The sequence below is a fragment of the Canis lupus genome, chromosome 27, assembly GCF_011100685.1.
Source record: "Canis lupus familiaris isolate Mischka breed German Shepherd chromosome 27, alternate assembly UU_Cfam_GSD_1.0, whole genome shotgun sequence".
Classification (NCBI taxonomy): domain Eukaryota; kingdom Metazoa; phylum Chordata; class Mammalia; order Carnivora; family Canidae; genus Canis; species Canis lupus.
Window position 1 is genome coordinate 9158338 of NC_049248.1, and position 27134 is coordinate 9185471.

Sequence of the window (27134 nt, forward strand, 5' to 3'; positions counted from 1 at the left end):
TTCTCTAAACTGCAAACCTATCATATTGCAGTTACTTAGAGAACTTTTTCGTGGTTTAATTTTTTTTTATATCACCATGCTGATTTTTTACAACTATAGTTCATTTTTGCTGTAATCTTATTACTGTATCACTTGTTCATAGGCAATAAAAACAGTAAAGAACAAAACTCATTGATACTGGGTGGCTCAGTGTAGAAAGAACTGATGAATACTGGAGATTATAAAAGTTAATTTGTGTTTGAGAGGGAGAGAACACATGTAGGATCTTTCAACCTTGGATGAGTCTTCTAAACAGACTCATTCTTCTAAACAGGGAGATAAATCTACACTGAAGTAGATCTTGATGCTTCTGTTTTTTATGTAGTGGAAGAATAAGGGATAAAAGTAGAAAATATTGTATAGAATTAGGAAAATTTTAGCTGAAAGATACTTAATTTCTTGAAGTTAGATACTAGCATATTTATAGTTTAAAATGGCTTTCATCCATTTCAAAGGGCTTGTTTTATTTTTATTTATTTATTTATTTTTAAAGATTTATTTATTCATTCATTCAGAGAGAGCGAAGAGAGAGGCAGAGACACAGGCGGAGGGAGAAGCAGGCTCCATGCAGGGAGCCCGATGTGGGACTCGATCCTGGGTCTTCAGGATCACACCCTGGGCTGCAGGCGGTGCTACTGCTACGCCACCGGGGCTGCCCTAAAGGGCTTGTTTTAAAATGGTATTTGACTGTACTTTCAGCTTTTTTTTTTTTTTTTTTTTAAGATTTTTATTTATTTGTGAGAGAGACACACACACAGAGAGAGAGAGAGAGAGGCAGAGACACAGACACAGAGGAGAAAAAGGCTTCATGCAGGAAGCCCGATGTGGGACTCGATCCTGGGACTACAGGATCAGGCCCTGGGCCGAAGGCAGGTGCCAAACCACTGAGCCACCCAGGGATCCCAGCTTTTTTTTTTCTTAAAGTAGCCTCCATGCTGGGCATGGGGCTTGAGCTCAAAACGCTGAGATCCTGAGATTAAGACTTTAGCTGAGATCCAGATTCAGATGTTTATTTTTTATTTTTAAGATTTTATTTATTTATTCATGAGAGACAGAGAGAGAGAGGCAGAGGCACAGGCAGAGGGAGAAGCAGGCTCCATGCAGGGAGCCCGATGTGGGACTCAATCCCGGGTCTCCAGGATCAGGCCCTGGGCTGAAGGCGGTGCTAAACCGCTGAGCCACCTATGCTGCCCCAGATTCAGATGTTTAACTGCCTGAGCCACACAGGTGCCCCTCAATTTTTAATTACTTTCTTTAGGAAAATTTAGCCATCATGTTCATAACCTTCTACCTCCTCTGTTTTGCTGACTTTAGTATAGATAAAACTTACCACAAAACACCTTTGTTACTGTTCTTAATTTCTTTTTTGCTTATGTCAGGTGGTCATGAAAATTTTGCTAAAATGATTGATGAAGCAGAAGTACTGGAGTTTCCAATGGTAGTAAAGAATACACGAGGTCATAGAGGTGTGTATGAATTGCTACTATGGAACATCATTTGACTTTACTCTTAATAATTAATAAGGGTGATTATACAAAATACATTTCTATTAATCTGATTAATGCTATTATTCTCTTTGTATTTTCTCATGGTTATTGACTAGATAGTAACCTTATCAATTGAAATATATACCTTTCGAAGCAGGACTTTGGGAAAATAGAAGGAAATTGTTGGTGCATGGTACTTGAAACAGAAGTCTACTGTGAGTTCAGTTTGGCTAGAAGTGATTTCTGTTAATTTAGTGGTTGTCATAGAAAATTTAAGATGCATATTTCATTTAGACCAACTTTCAAATTATATTTTTATCTTCCTTTTTAACAATGCAAGGACCTTAGATCACTAACACCAGTCATCCCTGTCCCAATTTACATAGTTTAAAGACTTAAATATATAAAGCAAAACTATGAAGCTGTAGAAGAAAGTATATAAAGATATCTTAAATGACTTCAGAGTAAGGAAGGATTTCTTAAGGCATAAAATATTCATGAATCCAAGTACTTCATAAAGCTTAATGCCTTCACGGGGATAGTTGGATCGTGATCCAGCTGGGGCTGTTGAGTGTATTGTTTATAATTGGGTCTCCAGTATGGCAGCCAGGAAGTCTTATGGCTCCACAGAGAGGCTCCAGTGAACACAGAAGCTGCATGACCTTTTATGAATTAGCCTCAGAAGTCATACAGAAAAGCTTCTGCTGTGTTGAATCCTCCTAGATTCAAAATGAAAGGATAAAGATTCCCCCTTTTCTTGATGGGAAGAATGTCAAAGGATTTATACTCATGTTTTAAAAACAGCCTCTTGTTTTGGCACAAAAATTGACAAATACAGCAATGTAATTGATAGTGAACTCAAATAAAACTAGGTATGTAGTAACATACTTCTGTTTTACTGTATGCATATGTTATATATATTGTATGATAATATGTAAGACACATTTTTACTTGGAGGGAAATGTTTTACTAATAAATGAGGCTGGCATTGTTGGCTCACCTGGAAGAATACAAATCTTAGACACTTATTTCATGACATATAACAAAATAAATTATGGATTACTGTAGAAATTCAGGGAGTGGTAAGAGATTATTAACTTTATCTTTAAATACATTTTTGCATTGTTTACTAATTACCATAACTGTTACTTTGGTTAAAATGTAATGGATTCTCAAAGAGCAGGTTGAGACCCAAGAAGAGGCAGGTAATACATACAACTGCTGTCAATATGATGACTTAATATTTTTTAAAATTCTTTTTCAATATCAGGCAAAGCTGTTTTCTTGGCTCGAGATAAGCACCATTTGGCTGATCTAAGCCATCTTATTCGCCACGAAGCTCCATACCTGTTTCAGAAGTATGTTAAGGAGTCTCATGGACGGGATGTGCGTGTCATTGTTGTGGGAGGCCGTGTAGTTGGCACCATGTTACGTTGTTCAACAGATGGAAGGATGCAAAGCAACTGCTCACTAGGTAAAAACAATGCAGGTGTCTTTCTAGTATATATAGTATTATAATAGCTTGTCCAGTGAGTATTCATATATAACTACTACAGACTTTTTACTTAATAGGCTAAAAAACTCGTAACTATATCAGTAGACTTGTAACGAATATAATAAATAGTTTTGAATTGTTTTTCTGGTAATAAAATTGGATTTTTCTGAATCATAAATTTGTTTCTACCTGTGCTCAATTTGTAACCCAATTCACACTTGTGTGAAATATCTGACCAGAGTTAAAGATTCCATCTCCGGTGATACACTGATTTTGTATGTAATTGGAATTCATTCAAACTGTTTCCTAACCTATTTTACCCATCAGTTCAAACAAGATTATTGATTTTACTTTAATGGTGTATTTTTTGAGATCTCTTATTGTTAAAGTGCCTTAGAACTTAGTTGGGTTTTTTCTTTTCTGTGTATTTCATTTTCTTAGTCATCTGATCTGGATTGCATCTTTAAATACTATCTATGTTTTTATTTTCAAGTTTATATCTCCATTTTAGGCTTTCTCCTTGAACTCCAAGTACATATAAATAACTGTCCACTCAGTATGTCCAAGTAGTTGTCTAACAGATATTTTAATCCTCTCCAAAACTGGACTTCCAATCTAATTCCCCCTCTTAGTGTGTTTCACCTCATATTCTCCTTATCATTTAATGGCAATTCTTGTTGAGTCTCTTGTTGAGACTCTTGTAGAGCCATCTGAATCTTTTTTTTTTTTTTTTAAGATTTTATTTATTTATTCATAGAGACAGAGAGAGAGAGAGAAGTAGAGGGAGAAGCGGGCTCCATGCAGGGGGCCTGACGTAGGATTCCATCCCGGGTCTCCAGGATCACGCCCCGGGCTGCAGGCGGCGCTAAACCGCTGCACCACTGGGGCTGCCTGAGTCATCTGAATCTTACACCACGTATCAAAACTGTCACATTTCAATTTCTTTATATTTCTGCTCTCTAAACGTATCCAAATCTGACAGTTTCTCATTATCTCTGCCAGTAACATTGTCTTACTTTATTTGGATTACTTGTTGTATCCCCTGATTGGTCATCTTGCTTCCATCCTTAGTCTCCTACGGTGTCTTCCTAATACAGCAGCGATGTGATCTTTTTAAAATACAAGTGCAATCAAGTCAAGCTTTGTTTAAAATCCTCCAGTGGTTCCCTGTTTCATTCAAAGTACACTAGTCTATAGTCTTACAGTAGACTAACAGACCCTGCATTATTTGCCCGTGTTACCTCTAAGAAATACAAACACAGGGATAAATCTCAGAAACATAATGTTGAGAAAAAATTAAAGTCACCTAAGAGAGTACATGTTGTATGATTCTATTTATATAAAATATAAATATATGCAAAAATCTATAGTAGTTTGCTGGGAATATAAATTTATGCAGTAAACTATAAAAAAAATATACTGGGAGGTGCCTGGGTGCCTCAGTGGTTGAGCGTCTGCCTTGGCTCAGGTCGTGATCCTGTGGAACTGGGAATGAGTCCCGCATCAGGCTCCCTGCAGGTAGCCCACTTCTCCCTTTGCCTGTGTCTCTGCCTCTCTCTGTGTATCTCATGAATGAATAAATAAAATCTTAAATATATATATATATGTATATTTGTATATATTTGCGTGTGTGTGTATATAATACACATATATATTGATAAATTTGAAATTCAGTATAGGGGCATAGAATAGGAGCACAGGGGATTTGAAAGCTAACAGTGGTAAATAGCCTCTTTTCTACTCTAAAAAATGATTTCTGGAAAAAAAAATAAAAGCAAAAAAAAAATGATTTCTGCCTCCTGGCATTAGTTCTTCATATCCCATTTTCCATTTTTCATCCCATCATAATATACTTATTTGCCGCTACAGAGCTGAATGGCATCTTTTCATTTTTGGGACACTTTTTTTTTTTCTTTTAAGATTTTATTTATTTATTCATGAGAGACAGAGAGAGAAAGAGGCAGTGACACAGGCAGAGGGAGAAGCAGGCTCCATGCAGAGAGCCTGATGTGGGACTCGATCCTGGGACTCCAGGATCACGCACGCCCTGGGCTGAAGGCGGCGCTAAACCACTGAGCCACCCAGGGATTCCCTTCTGGGACACTTTTACTTTCTTACGTTTCTACTGTGAGATTTAATTAACAATTACTTTTTATACTTTAAGCAAAAGAAATTAAAAAGGTAAGTTAATTTTACATTAAGAAGTGATACTTTTAAAATTTTGAAGTAACTGAGGCTTTTCCTAGGAAAGTATGTACCCATTAACCAGCTTGAGAAATAAGTTATCAATTGAATTAAGTTCTCTGTTTACCCCCCCCACCATGGTTATTTTTCCTTTTCCTCCCCAAGTTCTGAATTTGTTTCTCTTTCCCTTAAAAGTGCTTTCAGTACTTCTGTCTTGATAAACAACTATACCTCCCAGGTGCCCCCATGACTTATTACTGGAAGTCTGTACCTCTTAATCACCTCCTTCACCTATTATACCCCATCCCTCCCACTCTGGCAGCAGGTTGTTCAGAGGCCTAAAAAAGACCTCTGAAAATAGGAATTTTCTTATATTCAATATTTACAGTAATGGCAATTACCATCTCTTTAGCACCGGTACTGTAGTAAGTGCTTTATGACTATTGCTGGATCAAAATGTATTTACTTTTAATTTTTATAGATGTGGGCAAGTTAATTTCCCAGAAAACTATATGTGTATTTCTACTTCTGACATATTAAAATACCTTTTTTCCTCCCAGCCCACAAGCACTAGTGTTACTTTTTTCTTTTTCAGGTTTTTGCCAATCTAACGGGAGTTAAATGCTATCTCACTGTTTCTTTCAGTTTATTTCTCTGTTAATGATGGGAGTATCTTTTCATAGCTTGTTGATAATTTATGTGTATTTATATATGAATTACTTTTATTATATTTGTCCTCTTTTCAGTTAGGTAGTTTGTCATTTTTGTTCAACATTTCTGACCTATAATAACCAATAAATGCTACCTATAGAGCAGCTATCCTCAGTTAAACAGCCCAAAATGCCACTATTCAGTTTCTAAATTCTTACCAGTTGAGAATCACTGCTTTAGAATCTCCAGTACAGTGTTGTGTAATGATTGCAAGTATCTAAGTTTCTGATTTTCATTGAACTTGCTTTAATGAAAATTAAAGCTCACTTTGGCAGCATATAAACAATACAGAGAAGATTAGCATGGCCCCTACACAAGGTTGTCATGCAAATTTATGAAATGTTCCTATTTTTACAGTGGAATATTACTTAGCCATCAGAAAGGATGAATGCTTACCATTACTTCAATATGGATAGAACTGGAGGGATGCTGAGTGCAATAAGTCAATCAGGGAAAGACAGTTATCATGTGGTTTCACTCATATGTGGAATATAAGAAATAGTGAAAGGGATTATAAAGGAAAGGGAGGAGACTAAGTGTGGATAAATTAAAGAGGAAGACAAACCATGAGACTCCTAACTGGGAAACAAAGGATTGCAGAAGGGGAGGAGGGTGGAGATGGGGTAACTGGGTGACGGGCACTAAGGAAGGCCCGTGGGATGATGGGATGAGCACTTGGTGTTATATATGTCATACTATATGTTGCCAAATTGAATTTGAATGAAATATTTAAAAAATAAAAAAATAGCAATTAAATGGATTTAATGATTTGCTATTTCGGATATTTAAGTACCTTTACTAGAGTTTGTTTTTTTTTGTTTTGTTTTTTGTTTTTTTTAGTAGGAATGAATTTTATCTAGTGCCTTTGGCGTCCTTGTATTGATAAGATCATTAGTGTGTTTTTCCACCTTTAATTTCTTTATGTATTGCATTTTGTTGATAAATTTTAGATTTAAAACAGTTTTTGAAAAAGTTTATTTTTTTTAAGTTTTTTTATTTATTTATGATAGTCACACAGAGAGAGAGAGGCAGAGACACAGGCAGAGGGAGAAGCAGGCTCCATGCACCGGGAGCCCGACGTGGGATTCGATCCCGGGTCTCCAGGATCGCGCCCTGGGCCAAAGGCAGGCGCCAAACTGCTGCGCCACCCAGGGATCCCTAAAACAGTTTTTGAACTACCCTTGCAATTGTAGAATAAACCTTCTTTAAATGGTAATAGCATATTTTTGACTGGAATTCCTTTAGTATTTCATGTAAATATTTACATCTATTTTAATAATTAAAGATTGGCCCATAGTGTTTTAAAAGCATCTTGATCATTTTTTATATCAAAGTTATATAACATTCGTTCTTTGACTGTATTGGGGGAATTTTTATTCTTTTCCTAGGGCATTTTATAGGTAAAGTAACATTGGAATAAAGGATAGCTAAACAAAACTCCACTTTGAACCCATTTGGTCCTGATTCTTTTTGTAGAAGTACTTCTTTTATCACCTTTCCAGTCTCTTCTGTAATAACAGTTGGCCTCTTTAAAGTTTGCTGCTTCTTGGATCAATGTTGATATTGATAATCTCTCATTTGCTTAGAAATCAACCATTTGTTTCAGGTTTCAGGTTTTGATACCAGTTTGAGATAATTGCTTACGCTTATTTGAACCTCTGCTTTGTCTGCAGTTCTGTCTTTGATATCATTCATAATCTTGTCAAAGTAGCATTTGGATTTCTTTTGTTCTATTTTTTCTATTCTAGTCATTCAACTTTTTGTCTTTATTAAATCTTTCTTCTCAGTTCCTTTTTCTAAGAGTACTTAATTTCTTATTTCAAAGTAAAAGTTTTGGTATGAAGTGTTTTTACAGGTGGGTTTCATTTTCCTTTAGGGGATCAGTGTTGCAATTTGAGTCCTTAATAATCTTTTGGTTACTTAAATCATTAATTTATAATTTCTGAAATTCTTGGGGCAGCCCGGGTGGCTCAGTGGTTTAGCACCGCCTTCAGCCCAGGGCCTGATCCTGGAGATCCGGATTGAGTCCCACATCAGGCTGCCTGCATGGAGCCTGTTTCTCCCTCCACTCGGCTTGAGTGTCTAACTCTTGATTTCAGCTTGGGTCATGATCTCAGTGTTGTGAGGTCCCACAGTGAGCTGATTGTGGAGCCTGCTTGGGATTCTTTCTGTCCCTTCAGTCTGTCCCAGCTCCCGCATACAAGCTCTTTCTTTGTCAAAAAAAAGAAAGAAAAATTAATGTTTTGTTTGTTTTGGGCCAATGCATGATTGATTACTGTCAATATTTGATAAAAGAAAAAATATATATGAATATATACTAATTCAAGAGATGTAAGGCTATAAAGTGAAGTTTATTTTTGACTTCGTCCCTTATCTCTTTGCCCATCCCTTTAGTTTTCAAAAATTTTTTCCATTTAGTACAGCATATAGATAAACTTTGTCTTTCATACCAATCTGATCAGTTTCCACCTTTTCCATGGGAAATTTGAGTTTTGTTTTTAGTGTAATTGCCAATACAATTCATTTTATTCCTTCAGTTTTATCTTGTGTGTATTATTTAAATTGTTTCTTCCTCTTTTTTTCTTTTTTCTAATGTTTGGTGGTTTGTAAGGTACCGTTAATTCCATTTCCATCCCTTTTCCCAAACTCCTGTCAATCTGCATGCTCATTCATGTTTTAACATTCCGTTAATGGCTAACCTCTTTTCCTATGCTCCAATCAGACATATTTCTTCCTATTATTTGGAAAGGTAACAGTTTTCCCTGATACTCTTTTCTACTCTCCTTCCTTTATAAAACTATGAACTCTTCAGGATAACTTCCCCTCGATCCATATTATTGCAAGTAAGATAGGTATCTATGAAAGTTTAATGCCATGTTCAGAAAAACATAGCATTTTGAAAAAGTACTAAGTTATTTCTTTGAATTGGACAAGGATTCTCTAATGAAGAAAACTTAGACTTCAAAAGCCACAATTTTACACCAGAATGGCACCTTTGTTATCATTACTGATTTAAGAGTTAACGTTAGAGGCAAGCTTTAGTTTTACTTCAGAAATTTATCATTTCGGTAACTTATCTTGTTTCTTTTTTGCCAGGTGGTGTGGGGATGATGTGCTCGTTGAGTGAACAAGGAAAGCAGCTAGCTATCCAGGTGTCTAATATCCTAGGGATGGATGTGTGTGGCATTGACCTATTGATGAAAGATGACGGCTCCTTCTGTGTCTGCGAGGCCAATGCAAATGTAGGTTTCATCGCCTTTGATAAGGCTTGTAATCTAGATGTAGCTGGTATCATAGCGGACTATGCCGCCTCCCTCCTGCCCTCTGGCCGGCTCACCCGGCGTATGTCCCTGCTCTCCGTGGTGTCCACGGCCAGTGAGACTAGTGAGCCGGAGCTGGGTCCCCCAGCCAGCACTGCTGTCGACAACATGAGCGCAAGTTCCAGCTCTGTTGACAGCGACCCTGAAAGCACGGAGCGAGAGCTACTCACCAAGCTCCCAGGGGGCGTATTCAACATGAACCAGCTGATAGCCAATGAAATCAAACTCCTGGTGGAGTGACTCCACCGGTAAATAATTAACCAACAAAACCCTTGTAAAACTCACTTTCTTTTTCTTCTTTTTTTTTTCTTTCTTTCTTTCTTTTTTTTTAACCAACTTGCAATGCTGTTCATGGAAGGTACTCAGGAAGATGAGAGAGTTGATTAGAATTAGTTAGGAGAGAAGAAAGGGGAAATAGACTAGACCTCTACTGTTGTTACTGACTTCCATTTACAGATACTACAGATAGAAAGGCAGAAGAGGTGAGATTCAGAAAAACGTCAGGCTCTTATAGTTAACCTCCCCCCCCCCATAGTTACCCTTTTAAATTAATCAAAAATATGTAGCTCTCAGGCCATGAAAAACACAGTTTTTTTCATGGTCCCTTGCTTTTGCTTTTGTACAGTTCCTACAAATTTTAGCATAGCATAACTCACATTGTGTTGCAAAGATGTAACGAGTGAGGAAAACATCTACCTAAATTACAGAAATTTTTACATGCAAATCTGAAAATTCTGACTTTACCATATTAACTAGCAACTTTATGTTCATAGTTTATGAAATCTTGAGCTCTTTTACTGGGATTTATGATTTTTGGTTTTTGGTTTTCCCTTAATTTGGGTGGGAGGGCAACATTAATATGACCCAATAAAGGTCTTTTAATGACAAAACTGGCATTTTTGCATGATGGGGAAATGAACAGTATTGCAATGTCTGGTACACAAAATGACATTTACTCCAATGTAGATAAAATTACACTAGTTTAAAATATGTGCATTGACTTGTATTTGTTAGTGTTTTAATCTTTTTTGAAAGATATATGCTCTGTTAATGTTGCAAATTTTTTTTAATACATGCTAGTCTAACATTCCCTGAACTATGCCTGCATCTTTAACAATGGCCAAAGTGAAGAAAGTGCTACCTTTTTTGTTAACAAGACACTGACTTGAAACATGTGCATTTAAAGCCTTTTCCTTTTTCCTTTTTTCTTTTGGTGGTGGGGCATTTAAAGTATAAGGACACGGAAAAATATTTTTGGGGAGCAGATCAAGGGCCTATAAGTTCTTAAGCATAAAATTGAAGTGATTTATAATACCAGCGTTATATATTTGCATTTTTCACATTTTAGGAGGGAGTATATATGTGTGTGTGTGCACGCATGCATGTGTATGTGTTTTGCTTTTTGTTTACACCAACCGATCAAAAAGGATAGATTCTAGAAAATGGAGCATGATGGGGAAACAGTTTTACTTTAAATAACAAATAACTTGTTTTAATAACTACACTGGGGTAGACGTACTCACTAAAGACATAGAATAGATGCTTCTTAGGGTTTTTTATGTATATGTATGTTGTTTGTTTTTTTTCTTTGGTTCTAGACTGTTCAGTGTATGATTTATTCAAGGCTACATGCTTTTCTCTGCTTCTGGCTGTGCATTTTCTATTACACGTAGGTTTTAGGGGGGTGGACTGGATGTTTTTGTTTGGGGACTTATTTTGCAGTATTAAGTCTCTTATAGCCCAACTCTGAAGCCTTCAATACTGTCCACTCTTTATATTCCTTTAATTTCTGAAGTTATAAAAGCCCCAGAATGGCATATAACACGAGCCTTTAGAACATGGGTAAATCTATTTGAATAATGGTTTAGAAGGTGTGTTAAGAAATGGAGATGCTCCAGAGCTCAACGTAATTTTTTTAAACAGCAAGTTCCATCTCACTACAATCCTCTGAAGCTTTTACTCGAGTCCTTTCTTGCCTCTCCAGTGCTTTTTTCCTTCAGATGGACCTTAAGCATAATTTCTTGGACACTACTAGAGAGACTTCAAGGCAATAATAAAAGAGCAGTATTAACCAGCTCTAACAGAGGTTTGATCATGCTTGTACAGTTTTCCCCCGTTTTAAAAAGGAATGTAATAAAATTTGTTTTTTTCCATAGAATTAAATAATATTAAAATTGAGTGAAAGGTTGATTGCTGGCAAATAGAATAGTACCTCTAATCCGTGCAGTGTCTCATTTCACCTCAGAAAAAGATGATAAGAGGATTTTCTAATTTATTTTAAGATATTCTAATCTCATTTAAAGAATTTGACTTGCATAGGGTTATTGTGGGCCTTACTGTGTGTGTGTATATATATATATACACACATATGTATGTGTATATATATATACATATAAAAGTACCTCTGACTCATTAACAGAAAGAAACACTTGGTACTTCTTTCACTGAATGATCATAGGAGGATGCATAATATTTGGGATAGAGAAATAAATGAGGGAGAAAGAAGTGCTTAATTAAGTCATTCATATGTTTGTGTAGAAACCATCTGGTTGTTGCATAATGATACATTACTTGCATATTACATGCATATAGATTTACCAATTTTTAAAACAAATAGAACACATACACTGATGAAAAACTCAGGGTTTCTGTTGGGTGGGATAAGGTGTCAGGAAAAATGTAGATAGCCTTTGAAAACATTTTATCAGACTAACCAAATATAAGAATTATTGGAGACTATTTCACCTTTAGTTTTATTCACTACTGATCCATCTTTTGTGTATTCACACTATATTAAAACATAGCTTTACGAACCTATTTCTGGATTTGCACTCACATGTTAGAATGAGAAGGGTAGGAATGGTCATCTTAGGGTTTAAAACATGAATATCTTCTTGAACTCCCTCAAAAATTAAGGTAAAGAATATGAACAAATCATTCTGGAAGAACCCAAATGAAACACCCCAGATATTTAAGTGAAAGTTAAATATATTTTCATATTGTTGAATAACTTTTGTATAATCTTCATTGCTATTATGAGAGGTAAAAATGTATTTATTAAATATGTATAATTTCTATCATGCCCAAATCTGAATTATTGTAAAATTGTATATTGTTAAAATTGTAATTCTTAATTGTATTTTAAAAGTAATTCTTTCTGCTATTGTTTTTATGTTACCTATGATGAAAATTGGACTACACACACACACACACACACACACACACACACACACTATTCAATTTAAAATTTTTAATAGTTTTTTTCTTTTTTTGGTGCCTAATAATTGATTGGTCATTTCTGCTGGCTTTTGCTCCACTGAACTTTGAAATCTTTCTGTACATGCTATCAATAAGAAAATATGCTGGAACATTAGAAAAACCACCAAGAGACTTGATTTCATCAAGCACTTTATCAGACTTTTGAGAAGGTATCGAAGGCATTGAGAGAATTGACTTTCAAAATCATCTTTTTCTCAAGAAGAAAACAATGGAAAACAAATTCTCTTCATTCAGTGAATCCTCAGTTTGGGGTCTGGGGAGCTTAGAGACATTGTGAAATCAAATCTTGTGTTACATTTTTCTCCTGGCTCACTCTTTTTGAGAAGGTTTATGGGCTATATGGCTGGTGAGACACGATCCCCTCCTAAGAAAATGTAGGTGCTCAGACAGGTAACCTCTGCTGCTACTGTTTTTATTTGTTTGTTTGTTTGTTTAATTTCATTTCAAAATTTGTTTTTGTTATACTAGGATATTCTTTAATGTAATATATTGCAGGATTTATAACCAGGTTCACTGCTTTCTTTCTTTCTTTCTTTTTTTTTTCTTAAAAAAAAAAAAACAAAGTTTCATTTAAGATACATTTAGGCGCCTTTGAAGCTTGGATTTTGGAATGTTTCAGTAGTGGACAGAAATCTGCTGTTGGAATCTTCTAGTCTTCCAGGTTTAATTTGAAATGTTTTTAGTTTTGTTTTGGATTTTCGTGTGGTATTTTATTTCCTTTATATCAGTGCCCTTTTGCCATGCTGTTTTGGGGTGGCTGCCTAACTCTAGTGAAAATTCTTCTATATTAACGAAAGTTTGGTGTTTTAAATTCCTTAATGTTTTGCATTTTTTACAATTGTTTTTTAAAGAAATATTCTAACTGCTTGCACTGTTACTGTTCTTTGCCAGCCTTTTCAGGAGCCAAAAAAACAAAAACAAACAAACAAAAAAATACCCAGAGAAAAAACTTTCCTTCTTCCCCCTTCCTGATGATGAGTGAGAAGTATTGAGAACTTTCGGGGTCAGTGCCCTTCTAAACTCCCCTTCCCCCAATAATGCAGCTGTATAATGAATGGTAAATGCAGCGGTTTGGATTCAGGCACAGCCCCAGCCTGCTTGCAGGTAATTTGACTCTCCTTTCTTTGCATCGCAAGGCTAACTTTCTTTTTTAAAAATTTTCTTTCTTTATGTACTTTAAAGGCAACCATGGGTTTGTAAAAACTCTTGTTTAAAAAATAACGCATAACTAAATCTAACATAATTTGATTAAAGAAGAACTTTTGGGGTTAAAGTTTGAATTGGCTGGGATGAACTCAGAACTTTCTTTGGGGATTTACTTTAGCCATTTAGATAACTCCATTCCTTGCATATATGTCTATAATTAAGTATTTCAGAGTGTGACTTTTTTTGGCTTTGTTTTCGTTTTGGGTTTGTTTGTTTCTTCCATTGTGCTACTCTGGCTTAAGCTTTTTCAGGGGTTGGTGTTCCGAATACACAGTGAGCTCACAGTATAAAGACATCAATTAGGAGTTGACAGGTATGGAAAACTAGAGTTTTGAAAAGGTAAAATTAGGTTCTAGGATATATATATGGTAAAAACTCACCATAGTGTTGAGTTGATCTTAGTGCTTCTCCTTGACATAATTATAAAAGTGAAAAGGAATGATGAGACAAAGATAATAGAAAGCATTTCAGTTATTTTAGGAACAGTATGATTTCAGAACTAATCATTTTAGCATTTCTAAGATACTAGATCTAACAGAAAAGTATGAGGTTATCATAATGGTTTAAGCATTAAAAAATTACAGGTTTGAACAGATTGGAGGGCATTTCTGAAGCACAAATCAGTAAGCACGTTAACCAAGGCTATAAAATATAAAAGTCAGTGGCAGGAATGAGGAATACAACTTGTCCATTGTAATAGCCTTTCCATTAGTTAGTTAATGTAGTATCCTCTGCTCTGTCTATCCTAGTCCACCTGCCCTTTCCTCCTCTCTTCTGTCTTTCCTAAAGTTTTAGTTCTAATATGACTTATCAATGGGAAGATATCCTTTTTCTGCTAGGTAGAATTTTAGTGACAGTGGTCAGGACCACTTCAAGATATACTTCTGCATAATTTTATTCGTTGGCTTTAGATGTCCTCTCCAAAGTGGCTTTAAGTTCACTAGTTAGCTAATAGGATATCCTTGTTTGTAATGCATTTTATAGCTGAAGGCATAACATAATTCTTTAACCTTTCTTGTGCTTCAGTTCACTTGTTTAAGATGGGGCCAGTCTTTCCCCTAAACATCTTAAGACAAAAATATTTATGTGTTGAGCTAAAATTTACTAACAGAGGAATCCCAACTGCCTCCTGCAGGAATTTATAACTTATACTAAAAAAGACTTGAACCAGAGAAACTTGTCCTCTTGCTAAGAGTGACCAGCATTAGCATGTGTGGACTATGCGATTGCATGGGACATGGAGGATTTAACAGTCTCCATTCTGCTGTCCCCATGAAGATTACTGACTTGTTAAGAATGACCTTGCTTTCAGATTTCACCATATTCAAACTTACTAGCTGGGCCTTATATAGCATATATACCTGGCTGCAATTGTTGGGTTTGGGAACATGAGGGGTGGGGTGAATTGTTGTTGTTTTAGGTTTCAGTCAGACAGACATCACTGTGCCCCAGTTCCCAGAAGCACAGCAGGCCTCTAGAAGCATCCGTGGGAACGGCGCAGTCCTGACATCACCAACTCTCCTGCTCAGGCTCATCCCATATACAGAGGTCAAAGGGTGGGGTTTGAGATCGGGGGAAGGAATGAGAAAGTAGAAACAATGTCACTGCAGTGCCACTGTTGACTAGCCTTTGGTGCTTATGTCAGTGTTTGTTTTATTTTTTATGTTGGCAAAATACGTATTTTGGGGTAAAGTTAATGGGAGGGTGGAACAAAAACAAGCCATTACTATCATTACTAGTTCATTATTGGATACTATTCTTTAGAAACTACTATGGAATAAACTTGAAACTTAGACCTTCAATGACAAAGAGAATGGGAATAGAAATGAATCTCAGGACTTTAACAAACAGAAAACATTTATGTTAGTTTCCAGTTCTACAACTGCTATTACATTTGTGCCTCTGTCTCCCTTTTTCACCCTAATTTTTTTGTGTATGTATATAGTTTGAGGAAATGTGCATTTGTGATCAGTCCTTTTAAAAGGACTTAATGACTTTATTACTCTTGCGAAAGATATACCCAATGCTTATATGGGCATACAAATGCTACCCTATTTTAAATGTAGGTGGCGTATGTGTTCGTGTTTTAATGTATTCAGAGCCATTGGGCAATAAGCAGTCCAGAACATTGAAAACTCATGCAGGTAAAGCATCTAACACCTTTAGTTTCTAGATTTACTTTTAAAAACTCCTTTATTGCTGCATCTTCCACAATTCTTTAATAGTCTCTGAACTTAAAATTTGCAGGAGTTGTGGACTACCTCATTAAAATTTTAAGTTGCACACTTATAAGATTGTAGGGATAGGTGAAAAAGGAAAGTGTAACAAAAGAAATGGCTCCCTGCGATGGCAACTGCTGAGTGTCTAAATCTTTCCAGTTAAAAAAGGAAATTGCCAGCTTAGCATGAATATTGATCATACATTGTTTGGTTTTCTGTGATTGGGATTTTTGTTGTTTTGACTTTGGCGGGGAGGTCTTGGAAAATCAGTGAGAAAGCTCATACACATGTGAAAGTATGAAATGTTTTAGGAATTTTTCCATTTAATCTGAATAATAAGCAAGAACTTTTTCTATATACCCTTCTGCTGCAGCAGAGAGATAAACTGGTAGGTGGCAGCAGAAGAAGGAATTCTTCAGATTGATGGCTACTGAAAGGATCTACATAGGAGAAGAGATAGAGCATAACATATCAAGTCAAGCAAAGGGGGCATAAAGTGGAAACAGGACTAAAATTTTTGGATTTTGACTAAATGGTAAGTTATTTTCAACTAAGAGTCTGTTATCAGTCTGATAGTGGTGTTATATGCCATTGTGATATTAAATCACAAATGGTTCTGTAAGTTCTTGCATTAGGATGAATTTAGCCTAACTAGGGTACTATCATTTTTTAATTTGGAAAAAAAAAATCAATATGTAAAATTAGGGATCTTTCCCCAGTATGTTGATATATATGAACCTTTTTCCAGCTTTATTGAGATACAATTTATAATTATAAGATATTTAAAGTGTACAATATGATTTGATAGGTGTATACATTGTAAAAGAATCCCCCCACACAAGCTATTCTGTAACATCCAATATGTGAATCTCAATGATGACAAAAATTATGCTTCTCATAGTAAATCTGAGTTTTAAAAATCTGCAAGATAAATGAAATATACATTGTCTAACTATTTGGAAGAAATAAAAGTCTGTGTCCGTTTCATTGGCAGCACTGGGGGGATAGCAACAAAAAAGTAGGTAATTGGGAAAACTTATGGGGTGAAAATGATTTTTTTTTCTTCAACTGTCTCTTACCTAGTCCTTTTTCTTGTCATTGTGTCTGCCCATCAGTTCCATTCTGTTCACTTCTCTTTGTTGCTTATCTGTCTCTGCTCACTTTCTTCCATTTTCTTTAGTTGTGTTTTTGTCTCCCTGTCTTTGTATCTCTTCCTCACCTTGGTCTCTTTGTATGCCTCTCAGTTCATTACCTCAGAAATTAACTTTTCCAGTGTTGCCATTTTTCACCTCTGCCTTCCATTTTTACTGTGTGCGTCTCTCCCCCACACACTTTTTTTTTTGTCTCCCCCTTTTCATTTGCATTCTCTTTATCTGTAACTGCCAGGGTAAACCGTTTCATTTTCTTTGCATCAACAACTGCCTTAAGACATTTTAATCAGAGTATCAACATTTTGATTATCTATTTTAGAATTTGGTGAGAAAAATAAAAAATAAAAAAAATAAAACAGAATTTGGTGAGGCTGAATAGAAGAAATTGTTTTTTTTTTTAAGTCCCTGAAGTTAAGATTAAATTTCAGAATTGTAATTAATTAATTAATTTGTTTATTTAAAGATTTTATTTATTTATGAGAGAGAGAGAGAGGCACAGGCACAGGCAGAGGGAGAAGCAGGCTCCATGCAGGGAGCCCGATGTGGGACTTGATCCCTGGACTCCAGGATCACGCCCTAGGCCAAAGGCAGGCGCTAAACCGCTGAGCCACCCAGGCTGCCCTCATCTAGACTTTTAACTTCAAATTGATTCAGTCAGATATCACTGCCCCAGTTCCCAGAAGCACAGCAGGCCTCTAGGAGCATCCGTGATTTTTAAAGTTTCTTTTTTTATTTTTATTTTTTAAGATTTTATTTATTTATTCATGAGAGACAGAGAGAGAGAGAGAGATAGGCAGAGAGAGAGAGAGAGGCAGAGACACAGGCAGAGGGAGAAGCAGGCTCCACACAGAAGCCCGGCATGGGACTCCATCCCAGGACTCCAGGATCATGATGCTCTGGGCCAAAGGCAGGCACTAAGCCACTGAGCCACCCAGGGATTCCCTTTTTTTTTTTTATTTTTAAAGTTTCTAATGAAATCAGAAAATGAGCAGAGCAGTTATTATTTTATAGATTTTTACTAGAGAAAATAAAATTTTTATTGAGCTATTTGGCATATACTCTAAGCTTTAGATGTACAACACAATGATTTATTATTTATAGACATTGGGAAATTATCACTATAGTAAGTTTAGGTAGTATGCATCATTATACATAATTAGAAAATTTTTTTTTCTTATAATGAGGACTTTAAAGGATCTACTCTCACTAACTTTTAAATAGTACGGGATCCCTGGGTGGCGCAGCGGTTTAGCGCCTGCCTTTGGCCCAGGGCGCGATCCTGGAGACCCGGGATCGAATCCCATGTCGGGCTCCCAGTGCATGGAGCCTGCTTCTCTCTCTGCCTATGTCTCTGCCTCTCTCTCTCTCTCTGTGTGACTATCACAAAAAAAATAAAATTAAATAAATAAATAAATAAATAAATAAATAAATAAATAAATAAATAAATAAATAAGCAGTACAGCATTATGACAGGTATTTTATAACTGGAGAGAAAGTAAACTTTTAGTCTTTCAGATAAAAGTAAGCTAATAATAAGTCTTTTCTAGAATACACATGTGAACATTTTAGAACTGTTAATTAGCTTCCTTAAAGTAGCACACAAGTAATTGTTTTCAAATTTTTTTTATAGGTCAGGTTGTTTTTTGTTGTTGTTGTTGTTTTAAGATTTTATTTATTTATTTATTCATTCATGAGAGACAGAAAGAGAGAGAGAGGCAGAGACCCAGGCAGAGGGAGAAGCAGGCTTCATGCAAGGAGCCCAATGTGGGACTCAGTCCTGGATCCTGGGATCACGCCCTGAGCCAAAGGCAGACATTCAACTGCTGAGCCACCCAGGCATCCCTGCTTTCAAATTTTATAGAAATTAAAAACAGGATATCCAGAGGACAAATTAGTATTTAAAGAAAAGGAATGCTGATTCCTATTAATATATGTAGTAACAGATTGAACTACCAGCATACAGGTGCCCTCCATAGAAGTTTAGAATTTTTAAGCTGGAAAACTTAGAGGCTATATATAATAATCTTGAATATGCTAGTAAGGAAACTAAGGTTCAGAGAAGTTAGTAACTTTCCCAAGATTATAGAACCAGAGCACGGACCTGTCTCCTACATGCTAATAGAGTGCTCATTGCATTATATATCACATATCTTTGAAAATATATTGTAGGAACTGAAGAAATGGAATGCTCTGTAATAAGAGCTGTGATATACCAGTAAGAAGTTAGCAATGGTTATCTAATATAGGGTGGGGAGACTATTCAAATAAAGGATATTAAGGCAAGCTGTGGGTGACTATTTTAGATGACTTATATGTAAAATTAAAGAGTACATCATTTACAGGGTTTGGTAAATGAAAAGGTGTCCTGTGTTAAGACACAAGAGGCCTCAGGCTCTTTGCAATTTCTCGTTAAGGGAGAAGAGGATTGGATTCCTTAGATCTAGTATATCATGGATGAATAGTAACATGAAGCGATCTTTTCTAACAGTTTTGTCTTTATTACAAATTCTGGTTCGTTTATAAATGTCAGTGCTTTAGAACTGAAGGAAGATGACCAACTTGAATTTTTATCTGAAGCAAAATTTATTGTTTATTGTGTATCTTACTGAAAAGGTAACCTAGGGATGCCTGGCTGGTTCTGTCTGTAGAGCATGTGACTCCTGATCTTAGGGTTGTGAGTTCAAGCCATACATTGGACATAGAGCCTACTTAAAATAAAAATTAAGAAAAAAATGTAACCTAGGGTAATAGAGTAAGAGCATAACATCTAAATATAATTTTGTTTGTTTAGGCATTTTGGTATAATTTATGTTTTATTTTATGTTTTGTGTGATATTCTGCAAGGATTATTTTTGCCTTAAGGTTTTCCTCTTAGTACAGTTATTTCTAACTAAAATCACAGTTGTCTATACTAATATTGCAGATGCATATTTATATGTCAAAATAACAGACTATACCTTAGTATACTTTGTATACCTTTTGCAGCTGAGATCCCAAAGGTAAAGCGTGATAATCACTAACTAGTTGTAAATTTTTTTGATAATCTAGACAGTTGTAATATTTTATTGTCACATTTGTTTTCAATATTTTCTTTTTCTTTTTTCTCATCTTAATTATAAAGACTGTTTAAATCTGATTTAAGTGAGCTGTGTGTGTTTTTCCCCTCTAGGTTCTTTTGAAGTAACCAGTGATCGTTTTTGCTTATTACTTCATTCACAGAATGGACGAAGATAGATTTGACTGTATGTCTTTTGAAATGGAGGATAGAAATACCCAGAACAAGGAAGCAGTAGCTCTAACCTGTTTGATTCAATGTGTTTCCTAAAATAAAAATACCAGAACTGGGAATTAAATAGTATGGAGTATGATTTGTTCCTTTGGCAGTTATTCCTGCCCACTCCATCATATATGAATTCACTTTAGACTGTATGGCTAGACTTGAACTCTAGTTCCACATGTATCATTCTCTTTATTCTTTTCTTTTCTCCACTTTGTGAACTCCTTTGGTTCTTGACATACTAATTTTTCTATAATATATATTCTGAAATGATTACTTCTCCTCTTAGAACATAGGCCCTAAAATACGTATAATTTTACATGTAAATATGTATTACATGGATTTACCCCTGCCTCTCTCCATCCCATTTTATCTGTCCATGCTGAGTAACTGTTTCTGTGTTTTTTAATTTCTGAAGAAATGCAGCCTTTTTTCTGTTTCACTCTGACAGGGCTCTGGCATATGCTTATCACAGCATCACTCATTATATTTTAATCTTCTTGTGACTAGAGGCCATATCTGACCCACTATATTTGAACTATAGAAGATCTGATACATACATGTGTATACAGAGGCAATCCTAGTACTTAGGACAAAAAATACTGATATTCTTTGTAGTCAGATATTGATACAAATCCTAATTCCATTATTTACTGGTTACATGGACTTTGGACGAATCACCCTCTTCAAACCACAAGGGAGTATTTGTAAAAATTGGAAATGAATGTACCTACATTACTAGATTCATGTGTAAGTACAGTTTTGCTATAACACATGTGTAGTGCTTAGCACATGTTTGAATAATAAATGCTGATCTTTAATTCTATCAATTTTGGGTATGGATATCTTTTTCAAGAGCTACTGAATCTTTTCATTTGGAGTCCATAAGATTTTCTTTCTTTATTACTTTTTGGTTTTCCTATTTAAGTTCCTTTCATAAGATTTCATGGTTGGAACATTGTGTATGCATATGTATGTGCATGTACACATTTCTGGCATTTCTCCTAATCTAGACTGATTGTTCCTTATCTCCACACCTCATTGACTGAGGAATTTTATATAAGAAACCTTTTATCTTCTCTATTTTCTCCAGTTTTTCCCTGTCAGCTCATAACAAAAATACTTTTTCTTATAAATCAGCAGAACAAAACAAGTGAGGAATATGCATACCATGCACCATAAGGAATAATTTAGGATAATATGACTTGTTTTCCTAAAAATAATTTGAAATGACTTAAAACAGAGATGTACTAAAACAAATGGAGAAGCCAAAATAAAGGGCAAAAATACGGTGAAACAAGGGTTAACATCATGCAAATGCATACTATCAGGTCTTATACATTTGCTTAGAGGTGGAACAAAATTGGCAAAGAGTGGAATAAGATAATTACAGGGGCACCTCAATGGCTCAGTTGGTTGGTCGGCTGACTCTTGATTTCTTCGGCTCAAATCAGACTGCTTGATTTGAATCCTGACCCTGCTACTTAGGAGCTGTGACATTTTGGACAAGTTACTTAACCTTTCTGTGCCTTAGTTTCCTCATTAGTTTTTTGTTTTTGTTTTTAATAATCTATTTATTCATGAGAGACACAGAGAGGCAGAGACATAGGCAGAGGGAGAAGTGGGGCTCAATCCCAGGACCCTGGGATTACAACCTGAGCCAAAGGTAGATGCTCAACCATTGAACCACCCAGGTGCTCCAACAAATACAGTCTTTAAAAACTAAAAGTTTATTATTTAAAGCATCTATGCTAGTGTCACTTTGGATCCTCCAACAGGCAGACACTAAGATGGAGTTAAATTTGCTGAAGGTGTTTTGAAGACGATGTAAGTGAAGGTTATTAAGAGAGAGGGAACAGTATATGACACCTATGACAGAAGAGAAAAATATTGAATGGAAAAAGCATCAGACCTAAGCTGCTCTGAGAAAGCCTCTGCCAAGCTGATAGAATGTTAGACCAGATTACCCATTATGGCAGTTCTGTATTGGGCAGAACTGGCCTGGCTAGTATGTTAGGAGTAGCCTTAGAAGAAATCATGGCCTCCATACAAATGCTGTGACAGATCAGGAGTTGAAGCTGGAGGCTGCTTGCATCAAGTTTTCTTTTTTCCCCAGCTTGACTAAGATATAATTGAAATGTAACATTGTATTAATTTAAAGTGTATAGCAATGATTTGCTATGTATATATACCGCAAAATTATTACAGTGAGTTTAGTTAACATCCATTACCACAGTTATAAATGTTTTTTCTTATTATGAGACTTTTAAAGATCTACTTTCTTAGGAACTTTAAAATACTTGACATAGCATTCTTACCTGTGGTCCACATGCTGTATATTATACCACCCAGATCTCTTATAACGGGAGGTTTGTACCTTTTGGCCACCTATACTTATTATCCTGGTCCTTTCTGCAAATCCACCTCTGACAAATCTGATCTTTTTTTCATATGAGGTTTTGTTTTTTAGATTCCACATATGAGCTCATTACAATATTTGTCTTTTTCTGTCAGACTTTATTTCACTTGGCATAATGCCTCCAAGTTCCATCCATGTTGTCACAGATGGCAAGACTTCCTTTTTTATAGCTGAATAATACCCCATTGCATCTAGTTTGCATCTAGATACATTATTTTTATCCAGTCATTCATTGATGGACACTTTAAGTTGTTTCCATACCATGGCTATTGGCTATTGTAAAGCTTAGTGAACATGGGGTTGCAGATACTGGATCACATAGTACTATTTTTACTCTTTTGAGGGGTCTCCATAATGTTTTTCATGGTGGCTGTCCCAATTTACATTCCTACCAGCAGTGTACAAGATTTTCCTTTACTCCACATCCTTGCCAGCATATTTCTTTTTTTTTTTTTCTCTCTTGTCTTTTTGATAATAGCCATTCTAATAGGTGTGAAGTGATAGCTCATTGTGGTTTTGATTTGCATTTTTCTGATTTGTGATGTTGCTTTTTCATGTGCCTATTGGCCACTTATATCTCCTATTTGGAAAAATTTCTATTCAGGTCCTCCATTTTTATTAACTATTTTCAGATATATAATTTGCACATATTTTCTACCATTCCATAGATGGCCTCTTCATGGTTTCCTTCACTCTGTAAAAGCTTTTTAGTTTGATGTAGTCCTTTTGGTTTTGTTTGCCTTTGCTTTTGGTGTCAATCCAAAAAAACTATTGCCAAGGTCATTGACAAGGAACTTACCCTCTGTTTTCTTCTAGGAATTTTATGGTTTAAACCCTAATGTTCAAGTCTTTGATTTATTTTTTGTCTTTCATTTATTTTGAGTTAATTCTTATATATGTCTTATGGTAAGGTTCATTTTCATTCTTTTTGCATGTGGCTGTCCAGTTTTCTAACACCGTTTATATTATAGTATCCTTTACTCATTGTATATTGTTGGCTACATTTTTAATTAATTGGGCATATAGGTGTGGGTTTATTTCTAGGCTCGTATTCTGTTCAGTTGATTTATGTGTCTATTTGTATGTCAGTGTCATACTGTATTATTATAGCTTTGTTACATAGTTTGAAATCAAAAAGTATGAGGTCTCTAGCTTTGTTCTTTGCATCAGGTTTTTTTTTTACACTACATTTTATTTTTTTTATAGATTTATTTTTTATTGATGTTCAATTTGCCAACATATAGAATAACACCCAGTGCTCATCCCATCAAGTGCCCCCCCCTCAGTGCCCGTCACCCAGTCACCCCTGCCCCCCACCCACCTCCCCTTCCACCACCCCTAGTTCATTTCCCAGAGTTAGGAGTCTCATGTTCTGCATCAGGTTTTTTTTAAGGGATTTGAGAGCACACCTCTGTGGCAACTCCATTTCACCCCTTACGCTGCACAGATTTGTTCCACATACTTTTGGGGAGCAGCTCCTTTATAGTTCCATGAATCCCTTACATAAAAGCTGTATCCTATCTTCTCTCACCACTGACACACATCATACTATAGATCTGGTGGATCATATGGCCCAAGTTGCAGGGTTGCTTGCACCCCAGCCTGAGTCTTCTACAGATCCCTTTTCTGATCCAGGTCCTACTCAAACTTATTAACCTTTTATGTCCTCCAGTTTGTGGGTTGGAATGCTGTTTCTAGGTGGAATGTGTTAACTCCATAATCCAGAGAGAGCCACCAGGTATTGTGCTTCCTGTCATGAAACAGGTGATGCAAGTGTAGCAAGGTTTAACTTTGTAGGGGTGTTCCAGCATGCCCTTTACCACTGGGTCTTCTAAAAACTTCATAAGAATAGTAGACCCTCAGATCTTATAAAGTTTACCTCCCACCCTTTGAAACATGTATCTCCACAAGGCCTTCAATGTGGTAAACTTTCGCTTTTCTTGTCTAATCAGCATGATGTCATTGATGTGATGTTCTGTGGAATGTCCATATGACCTGTAATGTAGATTAATTCATCAAAGGTGCAATGGTTAACATCCCTGGAGCAAAACTATGAATATTTTCTATTCTATGTAGGTACAAACTATTTTTGGTCCTCTTCTGTTCAAGATAGAATTTTTTTTTTTTATTTACCAGATCAATGGCTGTATTTTAGGCACCTGAGATCTAATAGCACTGCTGTGTGCAGTCATTGGCTAGGAGTAAGCGAAGAAGACAGTCGGCTTGAATGCTGAAGTGGATCCGAAAGAGGAACAGCTGGAGACTGGCCAGTCAACTACATTTTTCACAGCACTTTAGGAGAGATCTGATTGGTAACCTCATTGGCTGTGGTAAACAGATGAGTCTCAAGAAGAAAGGAAACTGGAAAGATCCACCAGTATCCCCACCCCTCCTGATCTTACTCCCTGGAGGGAATTATTGTTAACATTTTCTTGCAAAAAAAAAAAAAAAAGGCATGCATTTTTTCCCCCTTAAACCCAATGGGACCATGATATAAAGCGTCCCATAACTTCACAACAATACTTTAAGTATCTTGCAATACAAATAGGTATACTGCTACCTCAGTTTAAGCAGCTACATACAATTTTATTTGCTTTTGTCAATTTATTTCCATGTCTTAGTTACATGAAATATCCAGTATTTTTTTAAAAGATTTTATTTATTCACGAGAGACAGAAGCAGAGACACAGGCAGAGGGAGAAGTGGGCTCGCTGCAGGAACCCCCATGCAGGACTCAATACCCAGACCTGGGATCACGCCCTGAGCCTAAGGCAGATACTCAACTGCTGAGCCACCCAGGCATCCCTCCAGTTTTTAGATGAAATTTCTCTTCTTAAAAATTTTTTTCTATTAAAAAATGTTTTTCTATTATATGCCACCAAACAAGTCTAATACAAGAAAAGAGAATGAGAAAAATAGAAAATAAACTTTGACAAAATTTCTTAGAATAACCAACTGAAAATTTTTTGAAAAGAAATTGAGCTTTGCATTTGTTTGCTGTAACAAAACAAAAACTGACTTAATTCTGTAATCCAGAAGGTTTATTATACTGACCTGAGTGGCACTAGGTCTAATGGAGGATAGCGGGACCATAACAGGGATGTAGTAGGATTAAAGAATTGCCAGGTCTAATTAACATCTAGGGACTATGCAGTGCCAGCAGGAATAGTGAAGCCATTTCTACCATTTCAATAAAATCAATTGAGTATTTAAACACACACTCAGGGGATATATTCAAAATCCATATTTGGCCTAATTAGGGTAGAGGATCATAAAGCAAAAAGAAAAGAAAAGCTGCCAATCCAATATTTCCAAAACAATTTTTATAGTCCTCAATTTTATTTTCATATATACTCCATCTCTAAATCTACAGGAAAAATCCATTTGAGTGAAAACATGACTAGACAGAAACAGTACAGGGGATCCCTGGGTGGCGCAGCGGTTTGGCGCCTGCCTTTGGCCCAGGGCGCGATCCTGGAGACCCGGGATCGAATCCCACGTCGGGCTCCCGGTGTATGGAGCCTGCTTCTCCCTCTGCCTGTGTCTCTGGCTCTGTCTCTCAGTCTTTCATGAATAAATAAAATAAATAAAATCTTTAAAAAAAAAGAAACAGTACATATTTGTTGGGCAAGTAATAAACATTGTACATTCATTTTATAAGCAGAGGAATTAGCATAATTCTAGACCACTTTATGTGAAGCATCTGTGCCAAAGAGCCTGAAATAGTATATAGTAGGCCTAGTGTGGGTTAAAGAGGCCTGACTTGATATCATAAATGCATTATACATACCTAAGTGTAGATCTATACAGGTTTCCCAGTTCATGGAGTTTGCAATGAAGTCAACTAATAAGAATAATCAAGTTCATTACATGCCAATAGTATCTAATAACCCTAGCCTAATCATTTGACAAGTATCATGCATAGTGAGCAAAGAAGTTAGAAAAGACTCTAAATTTCACCTGCTCCACATACTAGTTTGTGGACAAATTAAACTTTTCTATGCAATTTTTTTATCTGCAAGAGATAATCAGTTTTCCTTTATTTGGAAGTAATCCTAATAACATTTGGTACATAATTGATATTAAAGAAATGGCTCTCCTAGAATTTCTCCCCTTTGCACTGAACAATCAACAAAGATACGGGATAATGTAGGTCTTCCGTGAGCCAGAATTCTGCTGGGATATGAAGAAAAGGAAATACCTGTAAACAATTAAAAACATTTACGTGGGGACACCTGGTGTGAGCATCTGCCTTCCGCTCAGGGCATGATCCTGGGTCCAGAGATCGGTTCTGCATTGGGCTCCCTGCCTGTCCCTCTGTCTATGGCTCTGCCTCTCTCTGTCTCA

The 27134-nt window shown here is 36.1% G+C and overlaps 1 protein-coding gene and 1 non-coding gene across 12 annotated transcripts in view; both read left to right on the forward strand.

The window, feature by feature from the left end:
* RIMKLB (ribosomal modification protein rimK like family member B) overlaps positions 1-21194 on the forward strand; it is a 171083-nt gene extending 149889 nt beyond the window's left edge. For 6 of the 11 annotated variants that reach the window (XM_038576723.1, XM_038576722.1, XM_038576725.1 and 3 more), the window contains 6 exons: positions 1419-1505; positions 2797-3000; positions 9013-13619; positions 15788-15865; positions 16314-16475; positions 20261-21194. In XM_038576723.1, the coding sequence (XP_038432651.1) occupies positions 1419-1505; positions 2797-3000; positions 9013-9476 (755 nt within the window). In that variant the 3' untranslated portion in view covers positions 9477-13619; positions 15788-15865; positions 16314-16475; positions 20261-21194. The remainder of the gene's footprint in view (positions 1-1418; positions 1506-2796; positions 3001-9012; positions 13620-15787; positions 15866-16313; positions 16476-20260) is intronic. The other 5 variants (XM_038576715.1, XM_038576716.1, XM_038576720.1 and 2 more) reach the window with 5 other exon arrangements.
* Positions 6167-6270, forward strand: LOC119866480. The gene has a single exon (XR_005380229.1). It is a non-coding gene; the product is annotated as a U6 spliceosomal RNA (small nuclear RNA).
* Positions 21195-27134: the final 5940 nt, after the last annotated feature.